The sequence below is a fragment of the Biomphalaria glabrata genome, chromosome 13 (genome assembly GCF_947242115.1).
Source record: "Biomphalaria glabrata chromosome 13, xgBioGlab47.1, whole genome shotgun sequence".
Lineage (NCBI taxonomy): Eukaryota > Metazoa > Mollusca > Gastropoda > Planorbidae > Biomphalaria > Biomphalaria glabrata.
The window spans coordinates 11,719,418-11,740,684 of record NC_074723.1 but is presented as its reverse complement, the minus strand read 5'-3'; the positions used below and the strand labels follow the sequence as shown (position 1 = coordinate 11,740,684).

Below are 21,267 nucleotides of genomic sequence, written 5' to 3'. Positions count from 1 at the left end.
CCAATAAAATAATAGTAATAACTTTAACAAAATGAGTGACCAAATTCCAAGAGCGTAGACAAAACTAATGGAAATAAAAGATTTCACACATTGATCTGATTTTCTACATTCATCTTCATCATCAAACTCCAGGACAGAAACCCTGCTGTTTTGCTTCGTGATCGAAGATGAGCACATTTCTCATTTCCTATGGACTCGAAGATGACTGTAAAGTCCAATACTCGCTTTAAAAAGCCGGACACATAGTACGTGGCATGGGTAGATTTGGTCAGTTGCAGATAGACCTGCTTCTTCTCTCAGCTTTTTGTTGGTTCGGCGCTCTTTCACCCTGGCCACTCTTCTTGCTTCAAATCTCGAGACTCACAGCTTCACGCCATGAGAAGCGATGGAGAGCTAGTGCTTCCTAGGTGTGAAAGTTGATATCGCATTCCTTGAAGGAGCTCTTGAGAGTGTCTTTATAGCGCTTGTATGGTAGCGCTTTCCGGCACACCTCTCCATAAATACATTGTGCTGTATGTTTTGCTTAGTGCATACATGTCACCACAGTGACCATACAAGTCGAGAATTTTTGGTTTCCCAGTCCCGTCGAGATCAACAGGTCTAGTGCAGTCTAAAAGAATATGAGACACGGTTTCCTCTTCTTCCCCGCAGCGGGGGTACCGTGAGTCAAAGTTTAACCATGGCCATGAGAAATATGAGCCAACAGGAAAGTGGTCTGTCCTGCACTGTGCTATAATAGCTTGCTTAAGCTAGGACTGCCTCCTCCTCTGGGAAGTGCGGTCAGGGCGCCTCATCTGCTTCCAGACGCCGCGGGTTTTTTTTGGGACTTGTCCCAGCACTCAAACCACTTTTTCGTTTTTTCCTACGTTGATAAAGTGCATTGAGTAGCAGATCTTTTATTTGATCTGCTATTTTTCGTTAGAAGACCCCCATAGCTGGATATTGAGTGGTCGCTATTGTCCTTCCACCAACTACATAAAACCCTATTTTAGGGTACAAAATATACGGCTCCTGCTGTCTCGGAAGATAATGGATGCGACCAGCTGAGTCACTGGTTATATCTGGTACCGGTATGACTAATTGGGAGCAGTAGAGCAGGTTACAGTTCGTGCATATGTATCCATCTGTCTTAAGCATTCTTTCTCTTTACCAAGGCCGCTTAAATTCTTTTGCTCTCAGCACTCACAGTCTGTCTCCATGCTTTCTGGTCTTGGGCTATTTCCTCCCATATACTCTCATTGATGCATGTGGTTCTCGTGTCTTACTTGCAGACTCCTTTGTAGTTTAGTCTTGGGCTGCCCTTGGATCTGACTCTCTCCGTAAGCTCAATATATATATATATATATATCTTTAAGGATTCTTCCATCTAGCATGCAGGTGACATGTCCGAGCCAGCGTAGTCTTCTCTTTGCCAGAGAAGCATATAGATTATGTGCATATTTCAAAACTTTCTATTTGGAGACATGATCCCTTCAAGAGATGCACATTATGTGTCGCAGACACTGTAGGCCTACAGTTTGACAGTTCCGCCTCTAGGCCATTCTCCATTAAGAGCGGTGTAAAACAAGGATGTGTTTTGGATCCAACACTATTCGGCATCTTCTTTTCTGATATGGGAACTGCTGTTTGCTGACGATGAGGCACTCATATCTCATTCCGAAGAAGGATTACATAGGCTGGTGCATTTTTTTGGCAGCTGCTTGTCAAGAGTTTAGCCTTACAAGAAGCCTCTAAGACCGAAATCCTGGCAGAGATTGTTTTTTTGTGGTTTTTAATTTTCCAAAGATGCCAGTTATTTCATTTAGATAACAAGCCATTTATTGCTCAAAATATTTTAGTTCTTTACATTTAAAAAGACACCAATTTGCAAGTAACAAAACATTCAATGCCAAATACCTGTATGTCAAAATAATACAATTGTTTTTGTATCTGAAAACACATATGCTAAATGACACAGGTAAAAAACAAAAATCACCATACAGATTCCACAAATAATTTATCTAATTTTTTTTTTCAAAATGTCACTCTTTAGTAAGTAAATACTTGTGGAGAACAGACATTAGTACTAAATAGGATATATAGGATAAACATTGCAATAGTTTTTTTTTTTTATATTTACTTATTTTGGTGTTTCCATCATTCTGTATGGCATGTATTCTGTTCAATAACATTTTACAATTAAATTTAATTTTATAGAGTTTATTCATAGAGATATATGATACCTTGCATTTTGATTTACAGTATTTACAGTATTTGTAGCTTTTTTTCCCGAATTGTTTAAAATGCACAGTTTTGTACTTTTGACTTTCCTTACAATTTCAAATTTTCAGCACATCAAAATAAAATCCAACTTCCATTTTCAGTTTTGAATAAATTGAGTATCTTCTTTTCATGTTAATCTATGCTGTTACTAAAAAAAATGTATTTATTGGAGTTCTATTTGTGACAATATATTTTAAATATCTTTACTTTGAAAATGTTTAACTTTTTAAATCCTTGAGCTGTAGTCTTTCATTTGGTATTTAAATATAAGCAATCTGACTGTTTTGAAAAATCAAATTTTGATCCTACAACTATTAACTTAAAAAAATGAGCTTCGTCTTTTAGGAAAGTCATTGTAATATGCTTTCTTGTCACCCCAGTTGGGTACAGTCAACGTATCCTAGAGATGTCAAGTCATTAATTCGTACACTTCCTAATTTTTATAATTAGGTAACACATATTATCACTAGGATACATTAAGTTACATTGATTTTATATTTTCACTGTAGCTCTGATCACTTATGTAATACCTATTATCAATCATCATCAAACTCCATTTGAGTGAAAGGTGAAATTCCTTCTTTTGAAAATCCCCTGGATAGAACATTACTGTTCTGCGTAGTACACAAATGTAAAGGTAATAGCACCACATAGGTCGAAAACTAGAGTGGTTTCTCAGACGAGACGAAGATCAGCAAGTCTGGGCAGTATAATAGACACACTAATTTCCTCTTCCTCCCTGCAGCAGGGTCACCAAGAGTGGAAGTTTGGCGTATGAGTCAACGAATATTTTAACCTTCGGTTTGTATTGATTGTGTATATATTCTCAGTAGCAATGATAATTTGACAGATTCTTTGTGGTTGTATTGATACAATAATAGTTTTAAATGAACGAAGCACTGGGACAAACACACAAAAATTCTAACTTCTAAATTAATAAATCTCTCCCCCCCCCCTAAAAAAAATCATGCAAGTTTGAAATGCAATGTTGATATCAAAATTTATAGATGTAAGTCAAACTAATTGTACCATGAATTAAATAAACCAAATGAACATACGTATACGAGGTTGCGTTCCCTTTAATAAAGTATTTTATTATTTAGTTTCTACTAAATCAGGGTGGACAAATTAAGCTACGCGGGCCGCATGCGGTCGCCAGAGCGTTTTTGCGGCCCGCGGACATCTACAAATCTGCGCCTACAGATTTTATACCGGTATAAATGTATGTGTATTTGTAAATGCATATATATTAAAATAATAATAACAAATAAATAATATATAAATTATAGAAAATTCTAAAACATCGTCTATACGTGTCATTTTTAAAACGTTTTAAGTAAACGAAGATTTTCTAATTGGCATTATGTCGGAACATTCAGTCAAAGACACAAACTCATGCCAGTATTAATTCAATGCTATGAAGAACTGTATTGTAACAAGATGGTGCCTGTACTTTGACTGGGAAAAGCATAGGTTTGTTAATAAAATTAAAGAACAATATCCCAACCATACACTCTTACATCTACACGGGAAAATTTGGCAAAGCTGCATTGAATATCAAACATGTTATTGACTCAATCATCTCAGTTATCAAACTTATCAGATCTTGGGGGTTGTAACTACGTACAGTTAAGAGAAGTTGGCAAAGCTGCATTGAATATCAAACATGTTATTGACTCAATCATCTCAGTTATCAAACTTATGAGATCTTGGAGTTTTAACCACGGACAGTTAAGAGAAGTTGGCAAAGCTGCATTGAATATCAAACATGTTATTGACTCAATCATCTCAGTTATCAAAATTATCAGACCCTGGGGTTTTAACCAGGGGCAGTTAAGAGAAGTACTTGAAAATTTAGAAACAAAATATTGCAATGTTTCGTACCACAGTAGTATCCACTGGCTTAGTGTGACCTTGTATTATGGTTAGGTGACCAGTGACTTCTGCTGTACTGGCAAAGTTAGTCCAGTGGTATTTCTGGACATCCGAATGGCTCGTCCCCTTGTTGGACTCGATGGCGGGTGGGGAGCACAGGTGCCGAACTACAACCAATTTCTAGGGATAAAAAAAAACAAAACTACTTGCCCCAGATTTGTGTCTGGGCAAGAGACGCCGCGTAGAAGGACAAAAAAAGGAGGAGGCTACAACAAGCTGTACTACTTGGCCATCATTTTTGGTGGTCAGGTGCACAGAGGAGGGACCTGCTGGAATGTTCCGAGAAGGAAATAGTGGAGGGAATTGAAGGAGTCACCCATGCCCGGTGCATTACCAGGCGCAGGGATGGTGAGGATCTTCGAGGTCAAAACCGCCACTATTATCCTCACATTCGGAACTAGGACACCGCCAGAGTATGTGAAGTCAGGATACCTACGAGTTCCAGTGAGGCCCTATATACCTAACCCTATGAGGTGCTTCAAGTGCCAGGGTTATGGACACGGCGCGGCAGTCTGCAAGAGGAACACAGAGTGTGCCAGATGTGCTGGAGAGGGTCATGAGGACAAGGGCTGCACAGCCCAGTTCAAATGCCCAAACTGTCACGGTGGCCACTCAGCCTACTCCAAGGACTGCCCTGTGTGGAAACAGGAGATTGCTGTGCAGGAGTACAATGCAAGAAATGGATGTACCTTCAGCCAGGCGAAATCGGCTGTATTGGCCCTACCCAGAAAAGAAAGCACTGTTGTTATCAGCTCTAGGGACCTGCTGGAATGTTCCGAGAAGGAAATAGTGGAGGGAATTGAAGGAGTCACCCATGCCCGGTGCATTACCAGGCGCAGGGATGGTGAGGATCTTCGAGGTCAAAACCGCCACTATTATCCTCACATTTGGAACTAGGACACCGCCAGAGTATGTGAAGTCAGGATACCTACGAGTTCCAGTGAGGCCCTATATACCTAACCCTATGAGGTGCTTCAAGTGCCAGGGTTATGGACACGACTCCATTTGGGTCCACATACGTCTGTAAACAAGCCTTTTTTTGTTGTTTGAAATTAAACAAAGTAAAAACGGGTCGATGCTGAGTAACAGTAATTTGAAAGCACTCACGAGGATAACAACTAGTATGCCTAAGCTAGTTCCACAGTTCCGGAACATTATGACGAGTACAAAAAAAATAAATACTTTACATTAAGTACAACTGTACATTTGTGGTGAATTGTTATGATGTAAAAGAAAATGATAAAATTAAACAAGATTACAAAGAGAGTCTTAAGCGGCCTTATCAAATTCACCAATGGACCAGAAATATATTCAAACCATATAGTCTTGTTTTGATCGTGTAATTTAAAAAATCATTTGACGTTATTTTCACATAAAAGCGAACAGTGCAACACGTCGTCTTTGATAAGACTCTTCTAACTCTTCTGGAATAAGTAGAGTAGCGTTAAATGATCACCTAAGATAAGCAAGGAAACCTCCGATACAATGTCGGTGGCCCCTATAGCTATAAACAAATAGTTAGACATAGACTTCAATTATCAAGTCTTAAGTTCTACAAGCCATAGGCCTACTTAACACTAGGACCGACACACTTCCCAGTGTCGCTCCAGCTTCTCCAAACAGTTCACTGGTAGGCCTATCATGCAGGACGGCACTTAGTCCCAGACAGACTCCCATAACCTGCAGCCGGATCTACAACAGATGTTGGCGAGTTACAGAACAAAGCGAACAAAAAAGTACCTTGCAGGATTCGATGAATGATAGATTGACAAACTGATGCATACCGTACCTTGTCAATGTTTTACCATGCTCCATTGCCTGGTATTGCAATCTGATCATAAAAAATAAAAATATATTTTATAAAATTGTAAATGCTGCTAGTAGCCTACGATCATAGGCAACAAACCAACCGCACTTCTACATGATTTTAACCACAAAGAAGATAGATCTATAAGACACCGATCACAAAAACAAATAGTAGATCTATAAGACACCGATCACAAAAAGAAATAGACATAAAAACTCTTTTGTTCCATTGGCAATTACATTTTTGAAAAAACTGTAACTAAGTGTTAAAAAGTTCGCATGTAGGGCTATGGCCTAATGTTAATAGTTAAAGAGAAACTGGTAAATGCACTTATATATATATATAGGCTTATCTTGTGTGCTAGTGTACAAATGTTTGTTAGTTTGTAAAATGTTTGATATGTTTCGGATGTTACTTCAGAGTTGAAGATAGTTTACTTCCTAATCCAAATCTCCCGCAGGACGACGGGGGATGGGAGAGGGCAGGATTTGATTGGAACCTCAACCATCGATAAATCCGAGCGACAGTCCGAGCAAACCGCAACTCCAGGCAGCTCTAATCATGTATTGTTTTTGTAATGCACAATTGTAAAACAAATTTTCTCACGGACAATAAAGATTATTATTATTTATTTATTTATTTAATACGCAGTAGAGACTGTGTATAGCCAAGGGAAATACTGCATTCCTCAAGGATCAATCTTGTGGCTCTATGACAAGCCATATTATCAGTATATTGAAGTTTATATAGGTCTGTGGTTTTACATTATATAACTTTCGTAACTTCTTTATAGAAAAAACAACACTTTTGTAACTTCTTTATTATTAACTAAAAATACAGGCTATTCAGTATTTGCGTCTGTGTAAAGTGTATAGTACTATAGAAAATAAACATGCATAGATCTAGATCTATATAGTCAAAATAGATTAGATCTAGATGGTATATAGGGTTGGTAAGCATAAATTTAATGGAGAAAAGTTGCGACAGAAAACATTTGACTGATTGTCACTGATTTGTTCTCTAAAATTCTAAAAATGACGACTAAGCACTCTTAGACTCTAGAGTAGATATCTAGTTATCACTCTAGACTCTAGATCTAAAAGTAAAAAGCAGTTCCCAGACACTGAGACAGATCATCATGATGATCATAATAATGTATTAATGATAATCCGATCTTGAGTTTATGATAGTTTATTATTATATAATAATTAGATCTAATTATAATAATAATGACTATAGACTATACTATTTAATAATGATGATACTAGATCTAGTACTAGATCTAGATCTAGACTAGTAGTAGTAGAATCTAGATCTACTATTCAGACTATCTAAAGTATCTTTAATTATTATATTGCATACTGCTTGCTTTGCCAAGTTGCTATGGCGCAGTCACACAATTCACTCATACACATACCATAGACTCTAGATCTAGTATGTAAAATGTTTTACAACATGTTTCGGATATTCCTTCAGAGTTGAAGATTACAAGATAGTTTACTTCCTAGTCCAAACCTCCCACAGAACGATGGGGCTGGGGGATGGGAGCGCGCAGGGTTTGAACCCGGGACCATCGATAAATCCAAAGACAGTCCAGCATGCAAACCGTACGACCAGGCAGCCATAGTGACATACAAAATTAAGCTATTTACATAATAAGTGAAATTAAATGTACAACAATTTTCGTTTGAACAGACGGATAAATATTTAAAGGATTAACTAGAAGGTACAAGTCATACATAGATCTATTAGTGTATAATGAAATAATTACATATTTATCAAAACTAAAGTAAATTTCCTTTTCAGCCCTTGTGATCTAGATCTATATGGCAGATCATGTAAAGATCATCTGTTTCTTTGGCCTTTGGTTAATGAGGGTGTCATGTGGCCAGCACAATGACCGACTGCCTTTTACTTGAACTCAGAGGCGCCCAAAGATTCGAACCCATGCCCCCATTTTGTAGACCCCTGTGAGCATCTCATAGACACCCAATTTATTTTTTTTTCAATTTTGTAGACCCCTTGAAAGTCTTCATAGACCTCTGAGGGTCTATATAGACCACTTTGGGAATCACTGGTATAGACTATCTATATAGACTATACATCTAGACTCTAGTATTTGAATAGTTATAGAATAGAATGTAGTAAAATGGCTTGGGGACATAGGGTTGTTAAGATGCCAATTGATGGAGAATAGGTCTTGACTGTGTATTGATGAGAGAAAACATTTATTTGCAGCTATTAGTCAAACATACAGCAGAAACAATTCAATTATAGTGCAACACACAGGTATAAACCAGGCCATCAACACAGTCCCAAAACATTGTTCTAATTGTAATGAGAACAATATTGGGTGGATATTGAGGCTAGCCATTTATGGATTATTAAGTATCATCAGTCAAGCCATTAATCAAGTCACAAACACTAAGCGTGCTAGATATGTATATTATATTCAAATATATTCTTCCAATTGATTTCATGTTTTTATCTTCTTCATTGACATGTTTCTTATGTCCCTTCAGGTTTGAGGGTTATTACATCTTGACTGTGTAATGATGACATAAAAGATTATTTTTTTCTTTGAAATTAGCAGTTCTCAGATCTCTTGAGGAGCTGTATGTAGCTGGTTTCATATATTTCATATTTCATAGGATTGAAAATAGAAGCACCACAGTTCACAAAGTATAAGAGATAGTTTACAAAACTGAAATATTCCTTTCTTCCAAATGATTTCATGTTTCTTTCTTCTTCATTTACATGTTTCAGAGGTCCCTTCAGATTTGAAGATATTACATCCTAGTCCAAAACTTCACAGGGCAGCAGGGGATGGTGGAAGGCAGAGTTCAAAGCTGAGACTATCAAATGACAGTCTTGAGTGGATACACATGACCAGGTAGCTATTCTGATCATGTGACAGACATATTTTAAACAATAATTTATACCAGGAGGACATGTGCAAAATCAAAGTCTAGATCTATTTAATAGTTCTTCTAAATTTACTATGTTTGGTTTATCTCATTAACATCAATTATTCATTCATATATTGAGAGATTTCAGCAACTGCCAAACAAATTTGCAAATTATCATGTAATACTGTACAGAGTAGTTTTCCTGCCTGTTCTATTGAATCCAGCTGACATGAGGTGTGGTAGGACTGGTTCCCCCTCAGGCAGTGCTTTTGTTGCTTCTAATGCCATTAGTGCTGCAATGTCTGTATTTTTATGGTCAGGTTTGAGATCCTGGTTTTTGTCTGGTGTGTCTGCTATCATTCCATCTTGTCTTTGTGACTTGATACATTTTCTCTCATTTAAGTATTGTTCTAATATTCCAGGTACTTATTCTAGTTTTTGATTTGGTCATCAGTAGATTCTTGGGGCTCACCAGCTTCTTATAGGCTTTAGCTGGTGTGCATCATCGACTCCTCATGAGAGAAATGCCCAAGATCAAGGGTTTTTTTTTGGCTTTGTTCTTCTATGGTTTTAATTGCAATGCATTTATTTGAAAGGGTGAAGTGAATTGACTCTTGCCCAACCCTTCTCCTTTACCTGAAATTAGAACCAGGAAAATGCTTTTCAAAGGTTGTCTTTTGGAAGAGTTCTTTTCTAGAAGAGAAAAACAGAAAATATTTAGCAACAGAGCATTAGAAAAGAAAATGCAAATCATTTCTTTAGGCTCTTTTATGCATTTAAGGGTATAGGCAGTGTTAACTATTAATAGTGTAATGTTAGGCAAAAGTAATTCTGCAAAATGAAATTCAGTAAATTGACAAAAAATATTCATTGCTATTTCAGGGATATTTATTAAATTTGGAAGCACCAAACCAAAGGACTATAATGGCTGATATGGAATGTGATTTCACTATTGATCTCAAGTATGAAATGAAACAAGAGAAAGAAGAAAGAAATAAACAAAATTTAACTACATTTCCATGTGAAAAACTAGAACAAGTGTCACAAATAAAAATTGAGAAGACTGAATGGGATGTAGTAGGTCTAAAGACACAGTCATCTGAGAACCATTGTGAATTTTCTCAAGTAAGGCTTGGTTAAAAGTATTTCATCATTTGCATAATATGTACATGAGAGATTTAAATTACCTTCTCTTTTGAATTTTTTTTTTTTTTGGCTCCATCTAAGCTTTTAATGTTTCTCCCAAGTGTATTTGATTAAACTAAAAATGTGTGAGCAAATCCAGGATGTTGTAAGAAAGGCCTCAGGGAAACTTTGCATTGTGCGGAAGCTGGCATCCACGAAGTGGGGAGCCCGAGCAGACATGCTGCGATCCCTGTATTTAGGGGCACTCCGATCACAGATAGACTACAGCCTATCTGTGCAAATTTATGGCTCTAGGACAGCTCTTGAACAACTTGATAAAATACAGTCCCAAGCACTAAGATTTGTCTGTGGAACCTTTAGGACAAGTCCAGTAAATGCGGCTGAAATAATGGCTAATATAGGTCCACTAAACCTTAGGAGGGAAAGGTCAGTACTGACCTGCTATGAGCGGTATAAAAGGCTGGATGAATACCTCCCAGCTAATATAGGTCCACTAAACCTTAGGAGGGAAAGGTCAGTACTGACCTGCTATGAGCGGTATAAAAGGCTGGATGAATACCTCCCAGCTAGAAAACTAGTGGATGGTTGTAGATGCAGAAGACGTATCTAGATGCAGTCTTTTATGCATCATGCCACTAGACTATCTGATGAAGCTGGCCTCTCCACCAACCGACAAAACATTCAACGCTTTCATCCCCTTCCCCCTTGGTGTCGCCCAACGACCCCAGACATATGCTTGAAATTAGTAGACCCTAATGCCACTAAGCAAAGCCGTTCATCTAACGACCTTCAAATCCTAGCTCTGGAGACCATTAATACCTTCAAGCCCAGTGCTATTTTTGCATACACTGATGGTCCGGCATCAATAGATTCTGGAAGAGCAGGCTATGGAACCCACATCGACTTTCGTGGCTCTTACACAGTCAAAATCTTTGGACCATGTGGTAGTGTTTGCAGTTTTGATGCGGAGACCATGGCAGTCTGTGAGGCCTTAAAAGTCATTGACTCTCAACTCGGCGAGGGACATTTGAGGGCAACACAGATTGTTGTGGTCACTGACTCAAAATCTATACTACAGGCTTTGCAAAGCCCCGGACCATGGCCCCCCCAATATCAACACTGTCATCATGGCTTCACATAACATTAAACAACGCTATGGCACCCCTGTAATTATGCAGTGGGTACCGAGTCACTTAGGTGTGACTGGCAACACAATTACAGACTCTTTGGCCCACCAGGGAGGGCAAATTCCACCCACTGATGAGGCTGTAAGCTTTCATCAAGCACTCGCTATAATACAAAAAACAGAAATGGAAAAGTGGTTTGAGTGCTGGGACAAGTCCCAAAAAGCCTGTGGAGTCTGGGAGCGCATGAGGCGCCCTGACCGCATTTCCCCGTGGTGGAGGCTGTCCAGGCCTGAGCAAGCTATTATAGTGCAGGACAGGCCACTGTTCTGTTGGCTCATATTTCTCACGGCTATGGCCAAATTTTGATTCATGGTGCCCCCGCTGCGGGGAAGAAGAGGAAACCGTGCCTCATATTCTGTTTGACTGCCCCAGACTTGCTGATCTCCATCTCGACAGGTCTGGGAAACCCAAAATTCTCGACCTGTATGGCGACATTTATGCACTACGCAAGACAGCAGGGTTTCTATCCTTTTGCAAGAGAGGATTTGAGCCTCTCAAGCCCTCACTCTAATGGAGTTTGATGATGATGATTTTATTAGATTTTATAAACTGTAGTAAATCACATATTTAAACTTAAGACTACATAATTTTAATACAAGTTAGTGAACCTGAAGGCTACAGAAGGGAGATGGTCTAATCTTATTAATGTAGCACTGGATCTTGTGTAATAGTAATAAATTAGCACCCAACTTTGTTCAATTTTTAAAAAATGAAGTACCCAATATATTTCTTTTGTACAGGGGAACAAAAATCAAGTGTTAAAAATTACAGAAGCTAATAAACCAACGTACCCAGCCTTAAGACTACTGCTTTCGTCAAAAATGTCAAACAGCAGTCTTCATCCTGTGCTTGTCATTAGACCAAATTTAAAATCGGAAGTACCTGTATCTGTGAGTGATGTAAGTAGCCATCATTCAATAAAAAAAATAGATGTTAATCTTAAATAAATGTCTGTCACTTATCTTTAAAAAAAATGATGATTTGAGACATAAAAAAATAATATATCTTTTATCCAAGTTTCTCAAGCTGTTTTTGCAGCAGAATGCATAGGGCATTAACAGAACACAAGCTTTGTTTTTTTTTCTGTAGGTTGAATATTTATTCCCAACTTGTAAATATAAAAAAAATAAAATTTAAGAACTTTTTCTTGTTAGTATTAGTATTTACTTTTAAGTATTAAACTAAATGAAAATATAAACATACAATGCACACAAATAAACACTTAGTGACTTGTATGATTTTTTTGGTCCTTGACATGCACTTAATTTAAAACAGAAGCAGTATTGGTAATTCTAAAATCTGTTATGGCAACAAGCCTGTTTCGTCTCTGTGACTTTATTACAACGTAATAAGAAAATCTTTTTGAGCTAATAAGTTGTCCATGACTGACCTGACATAACCTGTGTTCATTAAAAGAACTTTATACAAATTAAACAATTATAATGTTATTTAACCTTGGTAAGGCCAACATTAGAATATGTGTCCTCTTGATTGATACTCCTCAACTCAAGAAAATATAACAAAAATTAAAACAGGTTAAAAAAAATAGTGAGATTTATACTATTTACATTTAATAGAGTAACACCAATAGTAAAATCACTTTGCTGATCCAAGTTCGACTAATGCTTCTGTACCATTGAAACATAGGATTTCTTGTTTTGACAGATTCGCAACGAAGGTTGGGTCTAGTGAAACAGTTTGATCTTCTATTCAATTTTGTGTCACCCTTCTTATATAGCCAGACATTTAATGCAATGTGTAAACAAGAAATCAATGAAGGTCTTGACCAATTATTACACAAGTTGAGAGTGATGGCCAGAGATTGTAGGTTTTGAGCTGGTTTATAGGTAATAGCAAACACACAGGAGGAGCTTCAATCACTAATTTCCTACTTCTCACTCTAAGGCCTAAATGGGAAACCTGTTAAGTGGTGCAGGTTCTTTTTTTTTATTTCTTACAAGACCTATACGTCTACTCCAATAAATATATTAATAGAAATTGTTTGGAGCAGTTGCGTCATGGGGGGGGGGAGGTGAGGGTGTGGTGCGCACCGGTCAACACCATTTTGGGGGTGTCAACTACTGTCAACCAAGTTGGAAAAATTATATCTTTGCGAAAGCAGACACATTGAAAAAGATAATAATAAAACCTCAAGATACCGGTATATAGGAGCAGTGGCGTCACTAGGGGGAGTGGGTATGAGGTGTGCGGTCCGCGCAAGTCAATACCATTTTTGGGGTAACAACCAAGTTGGAAAAATTATAACTTGGTAAAAGCAGACACATCGGAAAAGATATTAATAAAATCTCTAGATATATGCCCAAATATGCCTTGACACATCTAGATGGTAGTTTAAGTGTAAATGATACAGCACAATTTTATACCATTTAAAGTATAACAAAAGAAACCTGTTCATATAATTTTAAGTCTGTTTATAATTTTGATTAAATATTATTGTAAAATTTGCAATAGCATTTGAATAAATGTAATAAACATTGGAATTTTACATTTGAGTAAAACTCAATAAAAATAGGTTATCAGCTCACTGTATTGGTTGAACAAAAAGAAAATAACTATCAATAGTGTTCATTTGATCCTATTTCAAAAAAGGTGTTGGGAAGGGGTGACACCCTGAGCTACTGCATTAGGTGCCTCTGACACTCTATCAGGAGGTTTCCATGCTGATCTTAAATGATCTCTTAACGCTACTCTACTAATTCTAGAAGAGTGTAAAGAGTCTTATCAAAGACAACGTGCTGCACTGTTTGCTTTTATGTGAAAAATAACACCAAATTATTAAAATTAATTTAAACAATCAAAACAAGAATATGGCTTGAATATATTTCTCGTCCATTGATGAATTTGATGGGGGCCGCCTCTGAGTTTGTTTGATAACACAAACTCTCTTTGTAATCTTGTTATTGATATTATTATTATGGTACTTAAAATTTCTGTTGTGATTAACCTATATTCAATTAAAAATTTGTTGAGACAGAGAAATCATAAACAATAATTGCCTGAATGTTTTCTATGAATGAGATGTGATATTGTGTTTGAGTGACTAGAGTGAGATTTAGAGGTCTGTAAAGTTTGATACAGCAGTACAAGAGTTGATTCCGCAGTATGGTTATCAACAGTGAAACCTTTGTACAGTATTACGTGTTGCCAATTGTACATAATAAGCTGTGATTTATTCGACATTAAATTGTAACATTACTATAGAGTTGTCAAGTTCTTTAAGTTGGTTGTGTCATTGTGTGCAGTAATCACAGAGCCTTGATAGTCAAAGTCATTTCAAAAACATTATTGTGCACTTGAATACGTCCATTTTACAAAGATATGAATAACGTCTAAAACTATTGCCACCCATGAGCAGAATTATTCAGTGCATACTTTATGCAGACTGGATAAACAATTTTACTTTTTAACTAATATGAATGGCATAACCTTTGTTATGCTATCCAGAGAAATAGACAACCATCTTGCAAAGGCCTATGGCATATTTGGTCACCTCAAAATGAGAGTCTGGGGGAATAGGTCTTTTCAATCATTATAAAAGCAATAATAACCATTAGACAGCTGTGCTGAGTCTGACACTTATCCTGCATGGGAGATGACAGCATGCAACCTTACAGAAGGAAGGCATAACAGAGGTATCTACCATAAGTGCTATAAAGATCAACTTGGGTACAAATTTCCCCTTACTAGTATAGAGGAAAGCAGCTGAAAGAGATAAACATTTGAAACTCAAAGAAAAGCCATTATTAAAGACAGGCGCAGAAGATGGAAAAAAAATTTTAGACCACCAGTGGACAATAAGTTGAGGGAAAATATGCAGGTTGCAACTGGGTTTGCGTGGTCATGTGAAGCACTGCACTCATCAACGACATTGCCATTATTATTATTTGTTTAGTAATTGTCCCTATGAAATAGTGAAACCATTCTTATTCAAACTTTTAACCTAGATATCCGACATAGCCTAAATTATGCCAACTTGCCTAAAAATCTAACCTAAATATAATATATAAGTTATCAATCATGGCTCTAACATTAGCCTGAAGTAACCATTTTAAAATGCACAAATTGGAATTTGGAATTGAAAAATGTTAATCTCCATCACTTTCCAAATAATTTTGAATATCAAAACATTTGTACAATAAATAGTTCTCCAACATAATTGAATATTTTATCAAATATATTAAAAGGAAAAATGTCATCCTTTAATGTTAGTGAAAAAGCATTGTCAATTCTTTGTCAAGCTCACATCTGCAGCATTATAAGTTTCAACATCACTGCCTGGTATGGCAATCTCAACATCACTAAAAAAAAAAATTTAATAAAATTGCAAATGCTGCTAGTAAGATCATAGGTACAAACAACTCGGACACATATTTAAGCAAAACATTGCTAAGAAAGCTAAATAAATTTTAAGCATAAAAAAATCATTGTCTTCCTAATGATTTGAACATTTAACCATCACACCGGTCACAAAAATAAAAACTCTTTTGTTCCTTTGGCAAAAGAATCATTGTAAAATATGTAAATTAATGTTGTAAATTCACATTTAATGTGAAAGAGAAACTGGGAAATGAATGTACATCTTGTGTGCTATCATACAAATGTTGGCTCTAATCATGTATAGTTTTTTGTAATGCACAATTTTAATTTAAAACAAATTTCTCATTGATAAAAAGATTATTATTATTATTGCTATTATTAATAAAACTATCCTTCTGTCTATGCTTTTTTAAAAATCATTTCTTTTTTTTTTACAGGTTCAAGAAATGAAAGAAATTAATTTACAAAAGGAAGTGGAACCTTCAAATATCAATCAGTTTAAATCTTGGCATTTGGAAGAACTCAAGGAAGTTCATATTGGTAAAAAGCCATTCAAGTGTCTAGTTTGTCAGAAAGAATTTTCTTTTTATTCAGGTATAAAAGAACATATGCTGCTTCACACTGTTGAAAAACTTTTTAAATGTGACATGTGTCAGAAAACATTTTCCAGATTTCCACTTATCGAAAGACATATTCTTGTTCATGTTGGTAAAAAAACATTTAAATGTCAAATATGTCTCAAAGAATTTACAAATTCTTCACATTTAAAAAAACACCTATTAGTTCATACAGGTGAAAGACCATTTAAATGTCACATTTGTCAAAAAGGTTTTGCTTCCCCTTCAGGTCTAAAAGCACACCACATTGTTCATTCGAGTGAAAAACCATTTCAGTGTCAGATATGTCTCAAAACATTTTCTTTATCTGCCTATTTAAAGAAACACCAATTAAATCATACAGCTGAAAAACCATTTAAATGTCAAATATGTCTCAAAGAATTTACAAATTCTTCACGTTTAAAAAAACACCAATTTTATCATACAGGTGAAAAACCATTTAAATGTCATATATGTCAAAAAGGTTTTGCTTCCCCTTCAGGTCTAAAAGCACACCACATTGTTCATTCAAGTGAGAAACCATTTAAATGTCAAATATGTTTTCAAGAATTTAAAAGGTTTAAATCTTTAAAGAAACACCAAATAGTTCATTCAGGAGAAAAGCCATTCAAATGTCAAATATGTCAAAAAGTATTTTCTACATCTGCCTATTTAAAAAGTCACAACTTAAACCATACAGTTGAAAAACCATTCAAATGTCAAATCTGTCAAAAAAGTTTTTTTTCTTCTTCAAAACTAAATAAACACCACATTGTTCATATAGGTGAAAAACCATTTAAATGTCAAACATGTCAAAAAGTCTTTGCTACCTCTGAATATTTAAAATTGCACCAGTTTATTCATTCAAGTGAAAAACAGTTTAAATGTCAAATATGTCTTAAAACATTTACAAGACACTCTCATTTAAAAAGACACCACTTAATTCATAGTAAAGAAAAGTCATTCAAATGTCAAATATGTCAAAAAGCATTTTTAACATCTGCCTATTTAAAACGTCACCTCTTATACCATACAGTTGAAAAACCATTTCAATGTCAAATATGTCAAAGAGGCTTTATTACCCCTTCAAAGCTAAAATTACACCACTTTGTTCATACAGGGGAAGAGAAATTTAAGTGTCATATATGTCAAAAAGCATTTCCTACATATGTCTATTTAGAAAACCACCAATTAGCTCATACAGTTGAAAAACCATTTAAATGTCACCTATGTCCAAAAGGTTTTAGGAACTCTTTAAGTCTTAAAGCACACCATGTTATTCATACAGGTGAAAATCCATTTAAATGTCAAACATGTCAAAAAGTATTTTCTACCTCTGGAAATTTAAAATTACACCAGGTGCTTCATTCTAGTGAAAATCCATTTAAATGTCAAATATGTCTTAAAGGATTTAAAAGTTCTGCTCATTTAAAAGTACACAATGTAGTTCATTCAGGAGAAAAGCCATTCAAATGTCAAATATGTCATAAAGCATTTTCTACTTCTGCCTATTTAAAAAAACACCAATTAGCCCATACATTTAAAACGCTTGCTCTTCAAGTCTAAAAGCACAGCACTTTGTTCATATGGAAAAAAACATTTAGACTTCAAATATGTCATAAAGTATTTTCTACCTTTGAAAATTCAAAATTACACAGTTGCTTCATTTGTGCAAAAATCCCTTTAAATCTCAAATAAGTCCTAAAGAATTTACAAGCTCCTAGTCGACAGAAGAAAAGCCATTCAAATGTCAAATACGTTTGAAAGATTTTTCTTCTTATTTAAAAAGACACAAATAATCTCATGTGGGTGAAAATTCATTTAAATGATTAATATGTCTCAAATCATTTTTGCTTTTCTCCATTTAAAAGTACACCCAGTCAAAACCCTTTTAAGCTCGGACGGAGAAATCGGCATCTCTGGTTCTTTTTAGTCTGAGTAGACTATAAGGGCCCCATACCCAGATCTATCGGGGTCCCTCATTACCGACCCATCGGTATAACAGAAAATAGCATCTGATGGGTAGGACTTTAGTGTAGCTGATGCCAAGTTTTGGAGTATGGCAGGTGTTAATCGCCTCTTGGTGGCTCCCTCTTGCCCTATAAGGGACATTATATTTGTGGGGCCGGCTTCTCCTCCACAGAGGGCAAGTACTAATTATTCTAATTGGAATTCTGTCAGTGGAGAGCCCAGCTGAGTTAGACAAATTGGCCGCAATGTGGAGGAACGATGGCATTTTATGCGGTTCCTCTCTCTCCACTGTCGCACTAATATTGAGGTGGGTAGCCTAGAGTCGCCCCTTTTATAGCGCTCATAGGCTGTAAGTACCGCCCTCTCCCTCCTTAAATGTAAAGGGGCCACATTTGTTGGGCTTGTCCAAAAGGTGCCACAAATGAACCTTAGTGCCTGTGATTGTACTCAGTCAAGTGATTCGAGGGCAGTTTTACTAGCATATACTTGAGCTGTACTCAATTTGTGATCTGACTGCCCATATCATATTCTCTAGTTACACCACTGCTGAGAAACGTTAGCAGTATATAGAAAACGTAAAAAAAAAAAAAAAGCTGAAAAATACTTAATACGGAAGTCCTTCGAAGAGCGGGCCTGCATCAGGGACACCCTCAGAGCTTCTCAGCCACCTGGGAGACTGGGAGAGCATCATGGCACCCTGCTTTAAAAAACTGGCACACAAATTGCAGAGGACAAGAGAACAGCACTGGCAGAAGAAAAGTGCCAGAGGAAAAAAAAGCCCAATGACACTAGCTCCTGCTGGAATAAGCCCAGGCTTTCATTTCACTTGTATGATAATCCATAGCCACTCAGAAACTGAAGGGTATATATATATATATAGACCTGTATACACTAATAGGTGCCAGTATTCAGTGATGGATCGCTTAATTTTTAACTACTAATAAATTAGTAATAAACGTTGTTAAAATGCAAGAAAAGTAATAATTTTTCCCCATATTGAAAAAGGTGACGGTACCGGTGCCTACAGTCACAAAAAGAGCAATATATATATATGTATATATATATATATATATATATATATATATATATATATATTGTGGAACAATATAGCGGGACATGTCGAGTGGAAACGCTTAATCAGGTATAAATAAATAAGAAGCACATTTTATTTAAAAAAAAATTATTATTAACACTAATGAGCAAATACTCAACATGAACTCGACCAGGGAAGCTAAGTGGTTGAGTCTCTCTCCCCCCCCCCCCCCCCGATACACCATGTTTATTAATATATTTATATATGAGTCGGTTGTAGAGCTAGCTACAATGTTGCTCATATTTTAAGTTAGTTGAGAAATAAAGCATCTCCTGAGGTGTAAAAAAAAAAAAGATAAACTTCAAATAAGCCATTGATTAATGTAAGTACTAGACCCACTGGTTTCTAATGAAACAGTTTCTGGTCAATTTCATTTAGTTTTTGTACCTTTTGTGGCCTGTGGGTTGAATTAGGTTGGGCATCACTGCTGAAGTAGGATTGGACTATCTTGAAAAATGGCTTTGAGCTAAAATGACTAACATGTGATAAAGTCTTTTATTCTAATAAATAAATGTCTTTTCCCAACATCCATTTGCATTACACTTAGACATTTTTGTAAATGTCATATATAAAAAAAAAAAACTCAATGGAAGAGCAGAAATTATTTTAAAATGTAATGTGAAAATAGTAATTTATTGCAATACTTATTTAATATTTTGAGACCATTACATTTTTTTATTAGTGTTGTAGTAAATCTTGTGTGTTTTTTTTCTTTTTTTTTTATAATTAAGTTTAAACAAATATATATTTATCATAATTTATCCTTGTAGATATAAAAACACCCTGCATTTTGTCAAATAGTATATTTATGTTTTGTAGTTATTTTTTGTCAGAATTTTATAAAGTGCCCCATTTGTGATAATAAATTAATAACTTCAAAAGGAAGGATGTGCTAATATCTTTATATTGCTTCATTGTTAGTTGAGAATGTTTTGTGAGAAAGTAATTAACAGGAATTGAGGCAGTAAACAAAAGATAGTCTTCTATGTCTACTTGTATGAACACAAAGTCTCTGTTATTATTATTGTTATTATTGATTAATGTCTACAGTATGTTATATATTTATCTGTGACAACAGAACACCATTTGAGTTTTTTTAGCTTCTCTTTTGTAAGTGTGCAAAAAAATGATAAATTGCAGCTTAATAGAAATAGAAATTGTTTTTATTTTGGTATGAAAGCTTTTAGTGTGTTTTAAATAGGGGTTAAATACAATATTTTAAAAATGTTTATTTTTGTAAACATTTGAGCTTAAGACATAAATTCGGTAGGTTGGCTCTTAAAATCATGAGTTCTATCCAAAAAAATGAAATTTATAAAAGCTATGTGGACCTCACCAACAGTGTACCTGCACCTCTTTGTTTTCCTTTTTAAGTTAGAAAGAAATTAACTTGTTCAATTGTACAGCTGTTTGTTGCCTTTGCCATGTTCTGAATAGGACACTGTTAGAATTCCATTAGTCATGTATTTTTATAATGCTTATATATTGTATTTAAATAATGATTTTAAATTTATATCTTATTTATTTTATAAAATTGTATTTAAAACATTAAATGACTTTACAATAAATATGTGTAATTTTAGTTGTTGCAAAAGTGTACATCGAAAATTGTTGAGTATTGTGACCTAAAAATAGGATAGGTCATAAGACCAGTGACCTGTACTGTACTAGCAAGTTAGTCCAGTGGTACTTTGTGGTCCCAATTATATTATCTAGGCTAATAACTATAGCCTCTAGATTTATAATACTACCGAGACAAACAAATAATAATTCTGAGATTTCAGTTACAACAAAAAAAAGGAGTTTATTTACAAACAAAAGGAAAAGATCATGAAAAATATAAATTGCAATAAAGGTTCACCAAAAGAAAATGACATAATGAAACTAAGCAAAGTAGCAAGACAGTTTCAGGTCAATATAATGAAAGGACCACCATCATAGAGGCACAATAATGTCTTATGCCAAAAAACCAAAAAGATGGTTTATAATAATACCATACATGCATTAACAATGAAATGACGTC

General features: G+C 35.5%; 1 protein-coding gene across 8 annotated transcripts; it reads left to right on the top strand.

Annotated features, from left to right (window-relative positions):
* Window positions 1-6,809: 6,809 nt before the first annotated feature.
* Window positions 6,810-20,812, top strand: LOC106050791 (zinc finger protein 665-like). 8 transcript variants are annotated; one of them, XM_056008531.1, is made up of 7 exons: window positions 6,818-6,956; window positions 7,700-7,730; window positions 8,527-8,623; window positions 8,771-8,897; window positions 9,796-10,038; window positions 11,987-12,145; window positions 16,022-20,812. In XM_056008531.1, the coding sequence occupies exons 5-7, from the start codon at window positions 9,838-9,840 to the stop codon at window positions 17,744-17,746; spliced, it is 2,085 nt and encodes a 694-aa protein (XP_055864506.1). In that variant the 5' UTR covers window positions 6,818-6,956; window positions 7,700-7,730; window positions 8,527-8,623; window positions 8,771-8,897; window positions 9,796-9,837; the 3' UTR covers window positions 17,747-20,812. The 8 variants fall into 8 exon arrangements, with proteins under 8 accessions (XP_055864501.1, XP_055864506.1, XP_055864505.1 ...); XM_056008528.1 differs by having other exon boundaries at window positions 6,827-6,956; window positions 7,481-7,730; XM_056008530.1 differs by lacking the exon at window positions 8,527-8,623.
* The last annotated feature ends 455 nt before the right edge of the window (window positions 20,813-21,267 follow it).

Excerpts from the sequence above, each read along its gene's own strand:
- LOC106050791 (XM_056008526.1), top strand. The coding sequence starts at position 9,838 with ATGGCTGATATGGAATGTGATTTCACTATTGATCTCAAGTATGAAATG. Across the intron at positions 10,039-11,986 it reads ACCATTGTGAATTTTCTCAA|GGGAACAAAAATCAAGTGTT; the intron begins GTAAGGCTTGGT and ends TCTTTTGTACAG. Across the intron at positions 12,146-16,021 it reads TACCTGTATCTGTGAGTGAT|GTTCAAGAAATGAAAGAAAT; the intron begins GTAAGTAGCCAT and ends TTTTTTTTACAG.